The sequence below is a fragment of the Rhinoderma darwinii genome, chromosome 3 (genome assembly GCF_050947455.1).
Source record: "Rhinoderma darwinii isolate aRhiDar2 chromosome 3, aRhiDar2.hap1, whole genome shotgun sequence".
In the NCBI taxonomy this organism is placed as follows: domain Eukaryota; kingdom Metazoa; phylum Chordata; class Amphibia; order Anura; family Rhinodermatidae; genus Rhinoderma; species Rhinoderma darwinii.
Genome location: NC_134689.1, coordinates 96,119,953 through 96,137,999, shown reverse-complemented (window position 1 = coordinate 96,137,999; position 18,047 = coordinate 96,119,953). Strand labels below are relative to the sequence as shown.

The 18,047-nt window shown below is 41.9% G+C and overlaps 1 protein-coding gene across 1 annotated transcript in view; it reads left to right on the top strand.

Moving 5' to 3' along the window:
• The window catches only part of DDX41 (DEAD-box helicase 41), a 45,101-nt gene extending 29,909 nt beyond the window's left edge, over positions 1 to 15,192 (top strand). The window contains exons 11-17 of the mRNA XM_075856497.1: positions 3,455 to 3,586; positions 5,114 to 5,185; positions 5,736 to 5,832; positions 7,209 to 7,358; positions 7,946 to 8,017; positions 8,107 to 8,217; positions 14,400 to 15,192. Of these exons, the coding sequence (XP_075712612.1) occupies positions 3,455 to 3,586; positions 5,114 to 5,185; positions 5,736 to 5,832; positions 7,209 to 7,358; positions 7,946 to 8,017; positions 8,107 to 8,217; positions 14,400 to 14,536 (771 nt within the window). The 3' untranslated portion in view covers positions 14,537 to 15,192. The remainder of the gene's footprint in view (positions 1 to 3,454; positions 3,587 to 5,113; positions 5,186 to 5,735; positions 5,833 to 7,208; positions 7,359 to 7,945; positions 8,018 to 8,106; positions 8,218 to 14,399) is intronic.
• The last annotated feature ends 2,855 nt before the right edge of the window (positions 15,193 to 18,047 follow it).

The window sequence follows — 18,047 nt, the reverse complement described above, 5'->3', positions numbered from 1 at the left end:
GCCATAGCCTTCCTACAGACCCTGGCTAATTCAATTTTAGCCTAGTTTCTGTAGGAGGCAGACGTCACCAGATTACTCAGGTCTGCTGCTATTATTTGTTTTTAGATTTATTTATTTATTTATATTCTATCCTTTAGGTGCAGGTGGGGTTTTGAGCCTGTTCACCGTCTAGACAACCACCTGCGGGTGCTGGAACACCAGACAGTTCTCTGCACTGATTTTCCCTCACCGCCGGTCAACTAACCTAATTTTCTACAGGCAGAGTGCCAGTAATCCCACTTTATTTGCCGGGTTACTAAAAAGGTGACCTTGCATACATCCAAATATAGAAAAAACAAAAAACCCCTGCCTTCTTATAGACTTAAGCCGTGTGTTCTCGCATGGCCCCACCACCTGCTCGTCACAGATGAGTCATTGGTCTTTTCCAGAAGGGGCTTTATTCCTCTCGGGAGGGGGTTGCTTCACTTTAGAGTGCTGTCACCATTTTCAAGCGGGAGAAACAGCATTTTCTACTTCAGGAGCCATCTTCTGCTGCTTCTTTAGTCTTATTCTTTATTCTGACAGTAGCACACAGCACCTGGCAGGCCAGCCTTAGGGCAGAATTGAATTATTTTTTTTGTGTACGGTGACACTTATTTTTCTCTCAGTGCCCTTTTCCCAGGTGTCCATTTTTTCTATCAGACATTGCATGGCCTTTTTCTCTCTCTCCCTTTTGACATATCTTCTGGAGGTTGCCACTGGGCAGCAGGAACAGGTGGGCATGACTACATACTATTCTTGCAGCAGGTGTGATATAAAGTTTTTCATGTGGCCAGCCTATCCCTTTCTGTCCTCTGTATCTGTAATCCAAGACTTCCTAGGATGCACCCTCTGAATGGGCAATATCCTTTGCTCAGGCCCATAGGGACAGTTCCAGAATCCCCCAAGCCATGGTTGTATTTTAGAAGGGTTTGTCATACCAAATAGTTGTCAAACTTGGGTCCCCTCCCTTGGACAATACACCATCTACGTCTCACTGTAAAGCCCATAAAAGGCGTAGAAGTGTAAGGGACAAGTCCCACTCCTCGTCAGGCTCTTTCCAAGGATCCCCCATTAGTGTCTTCAATGAAGATGCTGCTTCCAATATGGATTCAAAGTCATTGATATGTGCTCTTAGGGACACCTTTCATGTAAAGGATGACCCCCATCTCTATTTCTAAGTAATAGGCACCAAAGGCTATGCTTCCTAAACCATAGTGAGTTTGAGGACATTTTATTTAGAGTGGAAACCTGACAGACCTGTTTCAAAGCACATTAATACTCTGTTTTCTTTCCAGGATGTCTTGTTCTTAAAATTGTATTGTTCTCCTTCTGTGGATACGCCTATCAAAGACCACCATCATCTTACTGTCAGATGCGGCTTGGATTTAGCTGTTCTCACCACCTCAGGTGACTCACGCTTCAAAGTTCTTATTTTAGGCCTCCCTTGAGTTAGCCTGCCTCATTGCCCATGCATCAGTTAATTCTATTGCTATTCGGCATTCTTTGTGGCTACAGTCCTGAGCAGCGAATCAGGCTTTTAAAAAAGCCATGGTTGACCTTCCTTTTGTTGGTGTCAGTCTTTTTGGTAAACGTCTGGATAAAATTATTTCTGAGGCTACTGGTGGTAAGAGCTCTCTTCTGCCTCAGAACTGCTCACACCGTCCGCAGCCTTTTCTCCGGTCTCAGCGATTTTGGTCCTTTGCCGATTCCTTATCCCGGAGAGAGTTTTCTTCACATGGACCAGACGGGAGGCCAAACCAGGCAACTGCAAACTAGGGCCCAGAAGCACTCTTCTACCAAGGCATCTTTAGCCTGAATGTGTTTCCCCACTTGTGTGGGATGTCCGAGTGGGGGGGACGGGGGACTGCTTTCCTTTCAGAAGACATGGCTTGCTTGTGTGGATGACTCCTGGGTTCAGGAGGTGGGGTAGACAGGACACAAAATAAGAGTTTATCCCAGGCTGTGTGTTCTCTTTTCATATGGAAGGTGATTATTCCAGTTCCTCAGTCGGCAGTTCCCAAAGGATGTCTTTTTTTTTTTTTTCCGTGCAGTTCCTGGTGCCTTTCGACCAAGGTTCTGGCGCCTATAATGGCGCTTCTTTGCACCAGGGGAGTCTGTGTCCTCCCTTACTTGGATGATCTTTTGGTGTAGGTCCCCTCGAGAGAAGGCAATCTTTCCAGTCTTCACATCACTCTGAACACATCAATGAGATTCTGGTGGATCATCAACGAGGATAAATCCTACTTGGTCCCAACTCCAAGCATGTAGTTTCTGGAAATAGTTTTCAACCCCAGGATAACAAAGATTCGTGTTCCAGTGGACAAGATCAAGACCATTGATGCCGAGGTAGCCCTTCTTCGTTTGAACACTTTCGTCAATCCATTTTTGCTTTCATGTACTGGGCAGGATGGTGTTGACCTTCAAGGCAGTTCCATATGCTCAATTCCACTCCAGGTCCTGTCACAGGGCGATCCTTTCGCACTGGGACAAGTCTCAAAACTCACTGGACAAGTAAAGTCTCCTGACCTCTCCGATTTGTCAGGAGTTGCGATAGTGGGAGACCTCACTGGCCATCATTATGGGTCTGTCTTTTCCTCCCCTCCAGTGGGTGGTCGTCTCAATGGATGGCAGACTGTCCGGATAGGGTGCAGTTTTTGGCGTCCAGATGGTTCGTGCCACTAGTTCTGGAATTGAGGGCAATCTTTCTAGCTCTGTCCCATTGGACTCTCCTTTTTCCAACGTCACCTGATCAGGATCCAGCGGTGGTTGCTTATCTAAACCACCAAGGCAGCACCAGTAGTCTGGTGACTGTAAAAGTCTGGTGACTGTAAGAGTCCTTTCAGATCCTACTCTGTGTGGAACATCGTGTACAAGTGCTCTCAGTGGTCCACGTACCAGGAGTGGACAACTTGGCAGTCGATTTTCTATGCCAAGAAAAACAAGTTCTGGAAGGGTGGTCATTTCACCCAGAAGTTTTCCATGTTCATCAAGCTTCAGTCTGGGTTGCAAAGTAGCAGGCTGTGCGTTAGGCTGCTTGAATGGCTGTAAATTTTGCCTAACTACGAGGAGTACAGAAGTCCTATTTTACATTATATTTACATTACACATTTTATTTTCATATCCTGCTTGGGATGAGCATATTGGGACCACGTGCATTGTATGTGATCTTATTTTCTTTCCCTGATGTTATATCCAGATTGCAAGGTTTTAATTTTAATTCTGAAGATTTCGTCATGCATTCTGGTAATAAAGAAAAGTATGAGCCCTCTTTAGGGGATGATGGCGCTAGTTATTGGGTGCCCTCTGGCAAAGGATCTTATAGATGCACTAGCATTGTCTGGTAACTAAACCACTTTAGTATATGAGACTTATTTGTCTGTATTATCATTATTATTATTAGATATTTTTTCTTTATTTTTGCTCAACTTTATAGGGTCAGCGACAAACACTTCTTTTTAGTGCCACTATGCCCAAGAAGATCCAGAACTTTGCTAAAAGTGCCCTAGTGAAGCCAATAACTATTAACGTTGGGCGAGCAGGCGCAGCCAGTTTGGATGTGATACAGGTGAGTAATGTGATATATTTATATTGTAGAATTTCATTATTAAACACAGAGCTTGACTTTTTACCTAAACAGACTGCTTTCAATTAGTAGAAATTTTGTAATACCCGGCAGCTATTGAAATTAATGGCTGAATAGGCTGGATCTGCGGAGCAGAAGCCACTGATACTTGGCTCTCAATGATCTGGCTCATAGAGCGGGTTCCCGAGCGGGGTTCCCCACTGACGCTAATCAGGCATATGGAAAGAGACTGTCCTAATGAGACATCTCCTTTAACCCCTTAGTGCTGTAATTCGGCAGTTAAAGATCAGCACTGTGAAATGCATAGCATGGTGATGACGCTGGTACAAAAGCAGTGCCCGCACCGTCACCTGTAGGAGGACAGCTGTGAATGACAATTGCTGAGTTCGTAGATTTCTCCGATCTTGGCTGTTTAACACCTTACATGCCACAGTCAGTATTGACCATGGCATCTAAGTGACGTAAAATAAGGGAGCCAAATACTGCATCAAAAATGTGTGTGCGATCCTGGCTTAAAGATTAAAGGCAAAGATTTATGTTCCCCCAAATAGTGCAATTGAGTAATTCAACTCGTCTTGCAAAAAATTAGCCCTCCTATATGTATGTAAATGGGGGGAAAAAAGTTATGGCTGTTGGAACGCAGTGAGGTATATAACAAAAAAATAATCCCTCTGCCTGCGTTGTTAAGGGGTTAAAATCATGCCCCATATGTTATTTTAGGGTCCCAATTAGCCGATTGTCAAGTCCAACAATGTGACCATATCCGCTTGGTTTATCAACGAAGTGGAATGCTAAATTACTGTGCAACGCTGTCCAGACTACTGTAGTAGTTTAAGTGGTATGCAATGAAAAATCTTTACAATTCTGGGATTTATATTTTTGGTGGGAAAATAATGTTTTAAATAAGTTGTCCAGGATTAGGGTCTGCTTTTTTTCCCCACAGAAACAGTGCCATTCCTGTCTATGGGTTGTGTCTAGTATTGTAGTTCATCACTGTTTAAGTAAATGGGGAGTGGGGCTGTTTCTGGAGGAAAAAAAGACTAAAAAAAAACAACTAACCGTCTTGTAAATAATCACCAGAGAATGTTGGGAACAAATTTCAGATGGTAGTAATAGATTTTTTCTCTATTGGCTTTACGTATACATGGTTTGCTCTATCGGATTCTGTAAAAATTCTTTTAGGTAGGAATAATCCTGTAAAAAATGCCTCTCCGTATGACCTATTACGAAACCTCTGAAGCTCAGTGGCGAAGATGTATCCAAAACTTGTACGAAGAAAAAGTAGAGTAGTTGCTCATAGCAACCAATCAGGTAGCTGCTTTCATTTTCCAAAGGCCTCTGAAAACTGAGAGGTGGAAACGTTGCTATCGGCAACAACTCCACTTTTTCATTTTGCCTCTGTGTGGTCGCCTGCAGATGGCTCTGCTGTGTGCATGAGGTGTAAGTAGTTGCTAGTGTGTTTAGTGAAGTAGTCCGTGTCTCTGATGGCTTTGTTTGTCCTCCTTTCAGGAAGTAGAATATGTGAAGGAGGAGGCCAAGATGGTTTATCTACTAGAGTGTCTACAGAAGACTCCACCTCCTGTGAGTAACGCCGTATATTTTCTAAAGGACAAGCTGACAAGTCTTGTTTTAATGTCTGATGCCTATTTTATAATCACTGCTCAGTCCTTTTATATAATTTTCTTTAGTTTTAAGGGTGCATCTATTTAAGTACCAGTGCGAACAGCTCTAATCCGCACTATAGCCTTTCATCTTTCTAATGCGTACTCTAACCCACACCAAACTGTGCCCACAAAAATTATTACAGTATCCGCAAAATAGATGAAGACGACTTCAGTGTTCATATTTGTATGGAAAGACCTTCTGAAGTAATGAAAAAAACGTGATCAATTTCCCCTCATTTGTAGATTATGACAGTGCCGCACTGAAAGTCATTGAGATCTTCAGTACGACCTATTTTGGGGATGGCGTGCCATATTTTATGCACCTTTCAGCAATTGTGTAGATGCATTTTTTCAACTCACTAGTTAAAAAGGTTTTTTCTTACCCACAATGTTAGTATGTAAAGTTGAGTGTTGTCATAAACTGTATCTAACCTTCATTGTTGTGCCATTTATCCGTCCTGTGCCAGGTGCTGATCTTTGCAGAGAAGAAAGCTGATGTAGATGCCATACATGAGTATCTTCTATTAAAAGGTGTGGAGGCGGTAGCCATACATGGTGGAAAAGGTGAGTGAAATATCCTTTTGTTTTACCTTATTCTTATTATGTAGATTCCCTCCTGGCTATATTATAAGTTATAGGGAGTGATGAAAATAATCAACTGTTTGGATGAGCACATAAGCAGGATCGTCCTTTGGTTGGATGAGCCATGTGTGGGACTCTGTATTGCTGCCCTCCAAAAAACAAAAATCCATTTTTATTATCTACAATTGCAGAAATTGCATAATAATAATTGTAGAAACTTCAACGAAAAGTTATGGCTAAACCAAGTCTTTATTTAAAAAGAAAAGCTACACAGACTAAAGCTAAATATGGGGGAGTTCTTCAGGAGACTTAGCCCTCTTGCACACGACCGATGTGCCACTCGGGCCGTTTTTAACCTCATCCGAGTGGCACCCTTTAGCAGGTGAATCGGGTCCGTGAAAACTGACCCGATTTCCCAGATCCGAGGAAAGATAGGACATGTCCTATCTTTCCACGGATCACTGACGGGACTCGGCTGGCACACACTGTTGTGTGCATGAGGTATTAGAGGTCTTCTGTGACTAAGAAGTAGATGACCCTCAGCAACCAGGACACAGTCGCCAGACTAACCCCCAAAAAAATAATTTGCACAATGGACACCCAGACTTGATATATACATTAAAAGCCTACAACACGTAGTCACTGATATTTTTGCAAATCGACAGGACCACAGACAGAACATCGTTGCGGAGGAGTAATAAAATTCTCACACAAAATAAAAATTGTCATAATGAATACAGTGGACTACGTGCAGAAGGTTTACTGGCCACTCTCCAGTGTTATCCACTACCACAAACTGCAAGAAGATCCCATGAACACATATAGATAGCATTTAGTATAAATCATAGATAAGTTACCCTCCAACATAATAAAACCATGAGTTACCTTGGTAATATTGGCAATATTCATTTAGAAATGTTATTACTTATAGTTAGGACTATTTGAGAAAAAAAATGTCATTCCTTCCACTCCACCACGACATTAAAACAGACTAACTCAAAAAAAGATATACATTTCTTGGGCACCACAATCGGCATAAACGGCAATAAACTGGTAAAATCCTTCTATTAAAAACTCATAGGCTGAAGACCGACACACTTCCCTCTAAAATGACCGTTTTCACCCCAAGCATATGAAGATCTATTATTTACAGCTGCTCAGACCACACAGACCGTGACAAACCTCTGCATGTACTGGGATAGGAGTTTATCAAGCAAGGCCATAACAAGTAAATCAGAAGAGCCATCACCATTCCCAGGAACGAGCACTTCAAATACAAGGAAACTAACAGTAAATATCCAACACAGACATACCGGTTGCCACTTGAGGTGTTAACTAGCTATTTTATTCTCGTTTAGACCAGGAGGAGAGAACCAAAGCTATCGAGGCCTTCAGGGAAGAAAAAAAAGACGTCCTGGTTGCTACAGACGTTGCTTCCAAAGGTTTAGACTTTCCAGCTATCCAGCATGTGATCAACTATGATATGCCTGAAGAGATTGAGAACTATGGTGAGTTTTGGAGTACAGTGACTGCTGATCATTGAAATCCCTGTCTGCCCTGAAACCGGCTACACTATGGAGTAGCTTTGTCTTTGTACTGACTTTAACTATAAAATATTTGATAAATAAAATTTTGGCAATCAAAAAGGGGACTTTTTAGTGTCCACAAATTGTACACTTCTTTCATAAACCGAAGGCTTTGATATCCATACCCTATAATTCTAATTTATCTTCTAGTAAAATAGAATTTGTCAGATGCAGTAGTGATGCTGGAGCATAGACTGTAACTGAAATGAATACTTTAGAAAGATTAAATGAAAAAAGTTTCCCGTTGATGCAAGTGAGCAGCTAAGAGTTTGGTGGATTGTATAAATAATTTAACTTTGAGGTTTGTAATGATAATAAAGTAGCTAATGCTGATATGTCTTGGTAATATCACACATGAATCCGTGCGATCCCTTTAGTTAACTCGTTTGCTGATATTATGTACAGCTTTATTCTTTGCCTCATACGTAGTTATTTTTATTGTTCGGAAATTTTTACACCGCTCTATCGGCATGTGGCACCTTCCGCTAACTACCCGCTTTCATATCTAGTTCACAGAATAGGGCGTACAGGACGATCTGGTAACACTGGAATTGCAACCACTTTCATTAACAAGGCATGCGGTAAGTGTTTATGCTGAGAAGACACTATGTGGCCATTAATGTTTGCCTTTGTTGCCTGATTTCTACCACTAACCTCCCCACTCCTACAGATGAATCTGTATTGATGGACTTAAAAGCTCTACTTATGGAGGCGAAGCAGCGAGTGCCCCCTGTCTTGCAAGTACTCAACAGCAGCGACGAGACCATGCTGGACATTGGCGGTGAGTAATACAAAACCACTCCCTGTCATTTCCCTTGTTAGGAGTGTCTACTTGCAACTTATTACTTAAGGATTTCGACACAAGTAAAATAATTTTTAGCCCTGAACTGAAGATTTAAAAGATTAAGGTTTGTAACTGAGTCATCGGAAAGAACCAATTATGATGAAGGGGTGGTGCTCTAAAAGACGTAAACACTTGGTATGAAATATTGTGCATTTTCAGAAAGGCTGGGGGAAACAAAATACACACTGATTTAGACTTTAAAGGGTTGATCTACTATATTACTCTGATGTGATTGAGACATTCAGGTTTCTTTAACTTCAAATGTCCATTTCTTAAAGGGAATGAATGTGTTCGCGAGTGAAACTTTTTTTTTTTTTTTTTTTTAAGTAAGTTACTTATTTCTATTATATGTTTAGTTTTTTGCTGTATTCTTTTTTTTTCTTCCACATGGTGGAAAGTTTGCCACCAGAGGGAGCACTTCCCAGAATTACAGCAAGGTGAATAAGGCAAAGCAACCTGACTCACAGCTGCTGTAAATGTGGGAGGGAATCTCACCCCCCCTCCCTATTTTTGGCTACAAGCCAGGAAAAAGTGTCTTCAAATTGCTAAGCAGTGTCCGGCTGCCATTTTTGAGTAATTGTACAAATGGCAGCTGGCAGAAGCTATAGGACACACCAAAAGGCTAAGGGTATGTTCACACGCTTACTAAAAAAAAGTCTGAAAATACGGAGCTGGTTTCAAGGGAAAACCGCTCCTGATTTTCAGCCGTTTTTTAATTAAACTCTGGTTTTTCGCTGCGTTTTTTTTACGGCTGTGTTTGGCTCTGTTTTTCTATAGAGTCAATGAAAAACGGCTTTCTAAACGACCCAAGAAGTGACATGCACTTCTTTTTCGCGGGCATCTTTTTACGTGCTGTTTTTTGAAAATGAGGTGTAAAAAACGCCCCCTCGGTACAGAACGCCGTATTTCCCATTGAAATCAATGGGCAGATGTTTGTAGGCGTTCTGCTTCCGATTTTTCGGGACGTTTACAGCCCGAAAAACGGCTGAAAACACTACGTGTGCACGTACCCTAAGGGTATGTTCACACGGCTTATTTCCGGCCGTGTTCCGACGTGAAGTTGCTAAAAAAAAGTCTGAAAATTAGGAGCCGTTTTCCCATGAAAACAGCTCCGTATTTTCAGACGTTTTTTATTTTGTGTGTGCACATAGAACGATGAAAGTGAATTGAATGACAATCAGTTGACAGGTTCACACGGCGTGTATTTGAAATTTTTTTTGCGCACTTTACGTACCAAAAAAACGCATCCAAGAACGCTTGATTACGATTTACATAATTGGTAAAGTGTGCTGTTAGTATATACAACGCGCTATTTTACACACTCGTTTTAAAAAAAGACATTGTGTAAATAATGAAATGTCGAGTCAATTCCTTTGCACGTAAAATGTGCCAAATGATCCCATAGTCAATGGGAGTCCTAATTATGCGAAAAAAATGCATAAAAAAACACGCCAAAAAAGCGTCAAACGCTTGATTTAAGCTTCCCATTTACATCAATGGGAAAGCGACCGTTAGTTTTTTACGCAAGCGTTTTTAAAAAACGTTGCATATAAAAGAACAGTGGGGTGGGGTTGTGTGTGGTGCAGTTGCATGTTTGCGGGGATTTGTGTGTGAGTGCGGGGTGTGCTCGCCGCTGATTTTTCAAAACAGCTGATAAGCGGCTATGTAGGATCAGCGGCGCACGGGTATACTCCACTGCAAAAAAAAACCACAGCTCTGCTGCGCACACTACACACACACACACAGCTCTGCTGTGCACGCACACACACACACACACACACACACACACACACACACACACACACACACACACACATAGCTCTGCTGCGCGCGTACACACACACAGCTCTGCTGCGCAAGTGTACACACACACACACACACACACAGATCTGCTGCGCCCGCACACACACAGCTTTGCTGCGCCCGCACACACGAGAGGGGGGCTGTGAGAGAGAGGGACAGACAGAGACACACACAGCTTACCAGCAGTTTAGCCAGTCTTCATAATGGCGCCGGCTTTCCCCCTACAAACCAGCTTCTATGCTGGGTCTCTCTGTACTGCGCTTGCGCAGTACAGAGCCAGATGGAAGAGGCAATGGACGGAAGCCGTTCATTGTTTCCTATGCACTGTGCTACTGTATTTCATCTGTGTATGTGTCGTCAAGAAACATACACAGATTAAATAAAACATGGCAGCCCCCAGTACAGTAAGAAAGTGTTAAGAAAAAAAACATTGTGTGTGAAAAAATAAAGTCAATATATTATTTTCTTAAAAACACATAAATTAATAATAAAAAATAAATAAATCATGACGCTGTCCCTTTAAAGTAGAAGTTGGATTTAAAATCTATAGCAATCACATGTACTCTATTATATCCGGGAAGACCTGTCTAAGGGTATGTTCACACGGCCTATTTTCGGCCGTTTTTCGGGGGTTTTGCTCGTAAAAAAAACGACCACGAAATAGAAGTGCAGGACACTTCTTGGGACGTTTTTGGAGCCGTTTTACATAGACTCTATTGAAAAAAGCTCCATAAAAGGCGGTAAAAAACACAGCGAAAATCGCGAGTGGCACAAAAAACGTCTGAAAACCAGGAGCTGTTTTCTCTTGAAAACAGCTCCGTATTTTGAGACGTTTTTGACTCTGCATGTGAACATACCCTTAGGGTGAACATGATTAACTTGTATATTAACCAGTTCAGGACCGGGCTATTTTGCGCCTTCAGGACCAGACACCGTTTAGCCATTTTTAGCACGTGTTAGTTAAATGGCTATAACGTTTTTATTTGTTGGGCTAACGACGTTTTTTCCGTCATTTAGACAATGCAGGTTTCATTTTTTATCGTTTTTATACACACCTTTTTTGCTATTTTAGAATTTTTATTCATAAAGTTTGAAAATAATAGTAAAAAAAATAAGCTTTTTTACGTTTCAGCTATTTTTTTGGGTAATAACATACTTTTACCCTAAAATAGACCTTTTATTTGTGATCGTCATTGTCTACTGTAAATTTTAATATATTACATGTCTATATTCGGGTAATTGGGTCAGCGCTAGCATTACAACAATGATTGGAGGGGGGGGGGGGGGGAACGTTTTTTTTTGGGGTGGGTATTTTACGTGTATTTATTATAAAATTTTTTTTTTGCACTTTATTTTCTTATTTTTTTATTACTATGGTCTGTCCCTCAAAGGTCAAAAAAGACCTTTGGGGAACTTATATATATTTTTTTTCTTTCTTTTACACCAGGCTTTTCCCCTGTAACTGGAGCTGCACAGCAGCCCCAGTAACAGGGGAAATCGGCCCTCTCATAGTGACGATTGTCACTAATAGGGCTGTGCTGGGTCTAGTAAGGCCTCATGCACACTTCCGACACCTTTTTCACGGCCGCTTTTGACGGGTCCGTGAACCCGTTTTAGCGGCCGTGTGGTTTCAGTGTGCACTCCCGTGTGCACTCCATGTTTCCGTTTCCGTGCGCCGAGCATGGTACTGTCCAGGGTGACAGTACCATGCTCGGCGCGCGGAAATAATGTAATAAAAAAAAAAAAGAATTCCTCCTGTCCGGCCTCCAGAGATGACGTTCAATCCATGTCGCCTCGGCAGCCAATCACAGGCGGCCTCGGCAGCCAATCACAGGCTGCCGCGCCCTCGGCAGCCAATCACAGGCTGCCGCGCCCTCGGCAGCCAATCACAGGCTGCCGCGCCCTCGGCAGCCAATCACAGGCTGCCGCGCCCTCGGCAGCCAATCACAGGCTGCCGCGTCACAAAAGAAGGTCGGACTGGAGGAAGAAGAGGGACTCGTCACCAAGACAACGACCGGGTACGTATGAAAGGCTTTTTATTTTATTTTTAATCAGCAGCCTCTTTTCTCTAACAGTTATTGATAGAGACAAGTGGCTGCCGATTAGTGTAATATTTTTGTCATGTTTTTCTGCCCGCCCGGCGGTTGCTAGGCAACGGCTCCGTCACACACGGACGGCACACGGATGCCTTCCGTGTGCCTTCAGTTTTTTTGACGGCCCCATTAACTTGCATGGGAATCCCGGACCAAAGTAGGACATGCTCTACTTTGGAACGGAAAGGAGCAACGGACCGTCAAAAAAACGGAAGTGTGCATGGCCCCATTGAAATGAATGGGTTCAGGGTGCTATCAGTGACAAAAACGGATAGCACCCTGAAGAAAAAAACGGAAGTGTGCATGAGGCCTTAGACCCACCAGCAGTCTGTCACTAACGGCACCCGGCGATCATGTGACCAGTCACATGATCACCGGGAGGAATAGAGACTGCGCCGCTGCTGCTGTCTCTATTCCTATACACAGCGTTCATTGAACGATGTGTAAAAAGACATCGGAGAAGACAGAAGCAGTGAAAGCTGCTTCTATCCTCTCCTTAGGGTCCCCGGCAGTCACTGACAGCCGGAGACCCGACATTCAGCTGCCCGATCGCACGGGCAGCAAGTTAAAACCCGAGCCTTAAAAAGTCTATGGCTCGGGTTTTAAGGACCCTGAACGCAGGCCGTAAAAATACAGCCAGCGGTCTGGAACCAGTTAACAGCCCAAACTAAAAATGTAGTGAAAGGCTGTTGTATGTAAAATCCCTTATAAAGATAGGAGGAAACTCCCTCCGTCTGGAGAAAAAACGGTTCAATCTCCAGAGGTGACAAGCCGCCTTCTTTACTGTGACTCTGTGGAATAATCTACCTCAGCAACTAGTTTTAGCTAGAACAACTGATGACTTCAAGAAAGGCTTAGATGACGACTTAGAACGAAATGTATAGAATCCCTGTATAAATGTTGAACCAGGTTTAAAGGGAATGTGTTGCCAGAAAAACATGTTGTTTTTTTTAAAAATTAAACATTTAGTGTGTGGGTGATTAAACATTGTTCAAATTTTTTTTATTTTTTTCGCGAGTCAGGTAATATTATAAATTTTTTCTAATTTATAATACTACCCATTTTTGGTCACTAGATGGAGCTAGTTCCCAAAATTGCAGCATTGCAACATTGGGTTAAAAGCCCTCGCTCTAGTGAGCTCTCAGCATCCCCCCCTCCTTTATCCTGGCTAGTGCCGGGATAAACGAGGGGTTTGAAAGGTTTAACCTCCTACACTGTGTGTCGCTATTTTTTGAGGTAACCCACAGTGTAGTAGGTTTACATACAGTAGTAAACACACACAAACACTAACATACATTGAAATCTCTTACCTGCTCCTGCCGCCGCGGCTCCCTCCGGCCCGTCCGCTCCATCTGCTGCCGCTGGTCCAAGTGCACAAGTCCGGAAGCCGCGACCGGAAGTAGTAATATTACTGTCCGGCCGCGACTTCCGGTCCACAGGAAAATGGCGCCGGACGGCGCCAATTTCGAATAGGACTGTGTGGGAGCGGCGCATGCGCAGTTCCCACACAGACACCGTACACGGCAGTCAATGGGACGGGAGCCGTTCACAGTCCCTATGGGACTGTGAACGCCGTATTCCATGTCTGTGTGTGTCGTTAATCGACACACACAGAAATGGAACAAAAAATGGCAGCCCCCATAGGGAAGAAAAAGTGTAAAAATAAGAAAAAGTAAAACACAAACACACAAATGAATATAAACGTTTTTATTAAAGCACTAACATCTTTAACATATAAAAAATTTATTTGTGATGACACTGTTCCTTTAATCACTCTTGGGGATCAAGAGGGAAATTTTTCCCTTTTATGGTGGATTGACTCATGCCTTATGTTGGTGTTTTGTTTTGGTTTTTTTGTGGGTATTTTTGGTTGCCTTTCTTTGGCTCAATAGGGTGAACCAAAGTGCTAAAATCTACCCCTTCACTTCATTCACATCTTCTCACCGATTGAACTTGATGGAAGTGTTTTTTTTCCAACCATACTAACTATGTAACGCAAAAGAACTAGATCCAGAAATGCAATTGGAATCGGCAGAACCTTTCACTAACAGCCCATTGACATTATATACGTGATGTTTTTTTCAGGAAAAGGCTTGACAAGTCCATATTTGCTCCTGCAGTCTTTGCTCACTAATGGACAGCCCTAGTTTTACTGTCCGGACAAAAATGTGATCTATGAGCTATGTTGTGGTTACATTGTAATTTTGTTTTCTTTATTCCTAGGGGAACGAGGCTGTGCATTTTGTGGAGGTTTGGGTCATCGTATTACAGACTGTCCCAAGTTGGAGGCAATGCAGACCAAACAAGTCAGCACCATTGGGAGGAAAGACTACCTGGCCACCAGTTCCATGGACTTTTAAGGGGAGATTATTGGTGGTTTCTGTGTTTGCCATGAATTTGGGCTTATCCATTACTTTCACCACACAGGAGCGAAATCGTCATTTTTTTTTTTTTTTGGTGAAACACTCCATCTGCTTAAAGAGGACCTGTCACGTCGTCTGACCTCTAAAACCGGCTAGATAGCTCACCAGCCGCTGCACTGCTCAGTGAAGCGCTGGTCTTCTATACTTTCTAACCGCCCGCATCTCCCAGCAATCGGTCCTGTTAGTTTCCCTGACCTGTATGACTAGACAGTTAAGAGGGCGGTCCCCAGCGCTCAGTGTCAATCTCCATCATAGACACTTAGTGCTGGGGACCGCCCAGCTAACTCGCAGAGGTCAAGGAGACTAAGGGGACGGATTGCAGGGGAACACGGGCAGCTAGAAAAAATAAAACAAATCAGTGCTGTACTTGGCGCTGCAGTGGCTGGTAAGGCATTCAGCCGGTTTTAGATGTCAGAGGACGTGACAGGTCCTCTTTTTAAAGGAAAATTAATCTAAAAGTATATATCCGCCCCACACCTGGCTTATCAGTAGAAAATCGACGACTCATGTTAATTTATTTAGTTGCTGTCAACCTCACTCATTCCACTGTACTTGTTTTTTTGTAATGAAAATAAAAAAAAGCACTAAATGTCTGCTGGGGATGTCATGGAGACTTTTATTTTTATTTCTTTCATTAAGACGAATAGAAGTTACAAGAATTGTGAATTGCACCTTGTAGCCCAGATTAATATTAAGGAAGTTGTCCAGGAGTTAACGGGTGCTGTCACACGCGGCAGGTTTTATTTGCAATACATTTTTGAGACTGAAAATTAGTTCTAAATGGAACTTGCAGAATTTCATGCACCTGCTGCAGAAACCACCTCATTCAGATGACTGAAACAAAATTTGCCACATGTGACTGCAGCCAAAGGGGTATTCCTGTTTCAGCAAAAAAAGTAACTTTTTTTTTGTATCTAGAAAATTAAAATAAAATTAATATATATTTGAAGCCATTTTTAAGATCTTTGCTTGCAATCATTCAATAGGAACCTTCATTTTTTTATTCCTAGGGGATGAAAATGTGTCCATGGTTGTGATGATCACACAGGTGCAGGACAGTAACAATGTGCATGGGTTTTCACCTGAGTGTTCACCCCATTTTCAATAAAATTTGCAAAACATTTTTTTAGGCATCACTTCCGTTTTGAAGAGACTCTGTTGTGCTTATATATTAAACCCCACATAAATCACGCCATTTTAAAAAGTAGACCCCTCAACGTATGTAAAACAGCATTTAGGAAGTTTGATAAACACGTTCGGTGTTTCACTGGAATTAAAGTGGAGTTGAAATTTACAATTTGAAGTTTATTTTGCAAACATTCAATTTTAATCCATTTATTTCTGTAACACAACAGGTGTTAACAGAGAAACACCAGTCCATATTTATTACCCAGATTCTGTCGTTTTCAGAAGTATCCCATATGTGGCTCTAATGTGCTACTTGACTGAAACACATGCCTCAGAAATGAAGGAGCGCCTTGTGGATTTTGGGGCCTCCTTTTTATTAGGCCGGATTCACACGAGCGTGTTCGGTCCATGATAAACGGTCCGCATGCAGACTGAACACGCTCGTGTGAATCCGGCCTTCAGATGTTTACCAGCTAACGTGATGTTTGAAAAGGACTCGAAGTGGCAAAACATAAAATACACCCCGAAACAGACATCATTTTGGTTCAAGGAATTTATCTAGGGGTGAAGTGAGCATTTTGACCCCATAGGTGTTTCATAGAATTTATTAGAATTAGGCTGTGAAAATTAAAAACATTTTTTTTTCCAATATTGTAATTTTAGTTTCAAATGTTTAATTTTCACAAGGACTGTAGGAGAAAGGAAAAAGCACCCCACAATTAAAGCAATTTTTTCTAAGTACAACAATTTGGCTTTTGGAGCATTGGTTTTGCTGGAATGGTTTGCAGAAGCAATGTCGCATTTGCAGGGCCCCTATGGTACCAGTCCAGTGGAATCCACCCGAGAAGTGACCCCATTTTGGAAACATAACCCCTAAAGCAATTCTATGGGTGTAGTGAGCTTTTTGACCACACAGGTATTTGTGCACAAATTTCTGCAAATCGCTACAAAGTGGAAATTGCAATTATTCCATAGATATGACATTTTAGTGCCCAATGTATTGTGCCCAGTATGTGCCCTCCTATAGGTACTAAGCTAGTCAGTCTTCGCTTAGTGTCCGTAGGAGGCAGACACCCCTGCTTGTACAGCAGTCTGTCTTTGCATTAATTTATTTTTTGTTTTCTCTCTTTTTTTTTTTTTTTTTTTCAGTGGGGTAGCAAAGGCAACGCTGTCCCCCTACTTTTTCCGACATCTGGTGGGCATATGCAATTCACGTGCCCCTCTGCCATGCTGAAGACCAGAGTGAAAGTTCCTCTGTCGCCCACCAGCCTGTGGTTTGTTCCACTTTCCTGCTCCACTAGTGTCCCACCTCATTAGAGCTGGCACACAGAGGGCATTTCACTGCTGGTTTGATACATATCAAATAGTACGTGTAAATAGTGTAATCATCATGTTATATTAATAAGGCTGGTTCTCTCATTTCTATTTTTAAAAAACGTTTCTATTATATCCGTAAAATCATATCATATTCCATTCTCTCATTATTCGAAATCCATCTGTGATATATATTATCCTCTACCCTTCATGATAATATGGTCCTATACACACACATATACGTTATAGATTATACATATGCATTCACTTGATACAATATTAAAATTAAATTAATTCCCACACTATATTTTCCTATAATAAGAGTTTATGATAGGATCTGACATTTACTACTATGGGGATGAGGTATATGTACATACGATTAACTATGGTCATACGTAAAATAATTTTTTATGTATTTGACATCGCTAGTATTTCACTAGATACCTATAAGGTTGGTTATAACTATACAATGTTACTTACTAGTCGAGTAATGACAGTGTGGGATGGATATGAGGTACGAGAAAACAGCGGTGCCCTCTTCCAAGATGGCGATTCATATTGCTAGTGAGAATCACGAATGCACGAATGGACGTTATACGTTGTAACACACATTAACGTTAAATTGGATATGACGTAGTCTATGGACATGCGCAGTGGACAGGGTGGGACGCCAACAGCCGATCCAGCGAGGTTAGGATGTTTTTAATGTTTGATAAATACACCTGTTGTGATACTATACACATGTTGTCACAGATATGTTGCCAATCCTATTGATTGGCCTTATTAATATAACATGATTACACTATTTACACGTAATATTTGATATGTATATCCCCATGTATATATGAGTATATCCATAAGGGATCCTATTGACACAATTTTGTGTGTTAGTTTTATAGTTTTAGCACAATTTTATGAAATGTCTGTAATTGGATTTATAATTGTGATCTGCATATATATGTGCTTTTTGTGTGACACTGTTATGCTTGAGAAAGGCTCACACTGA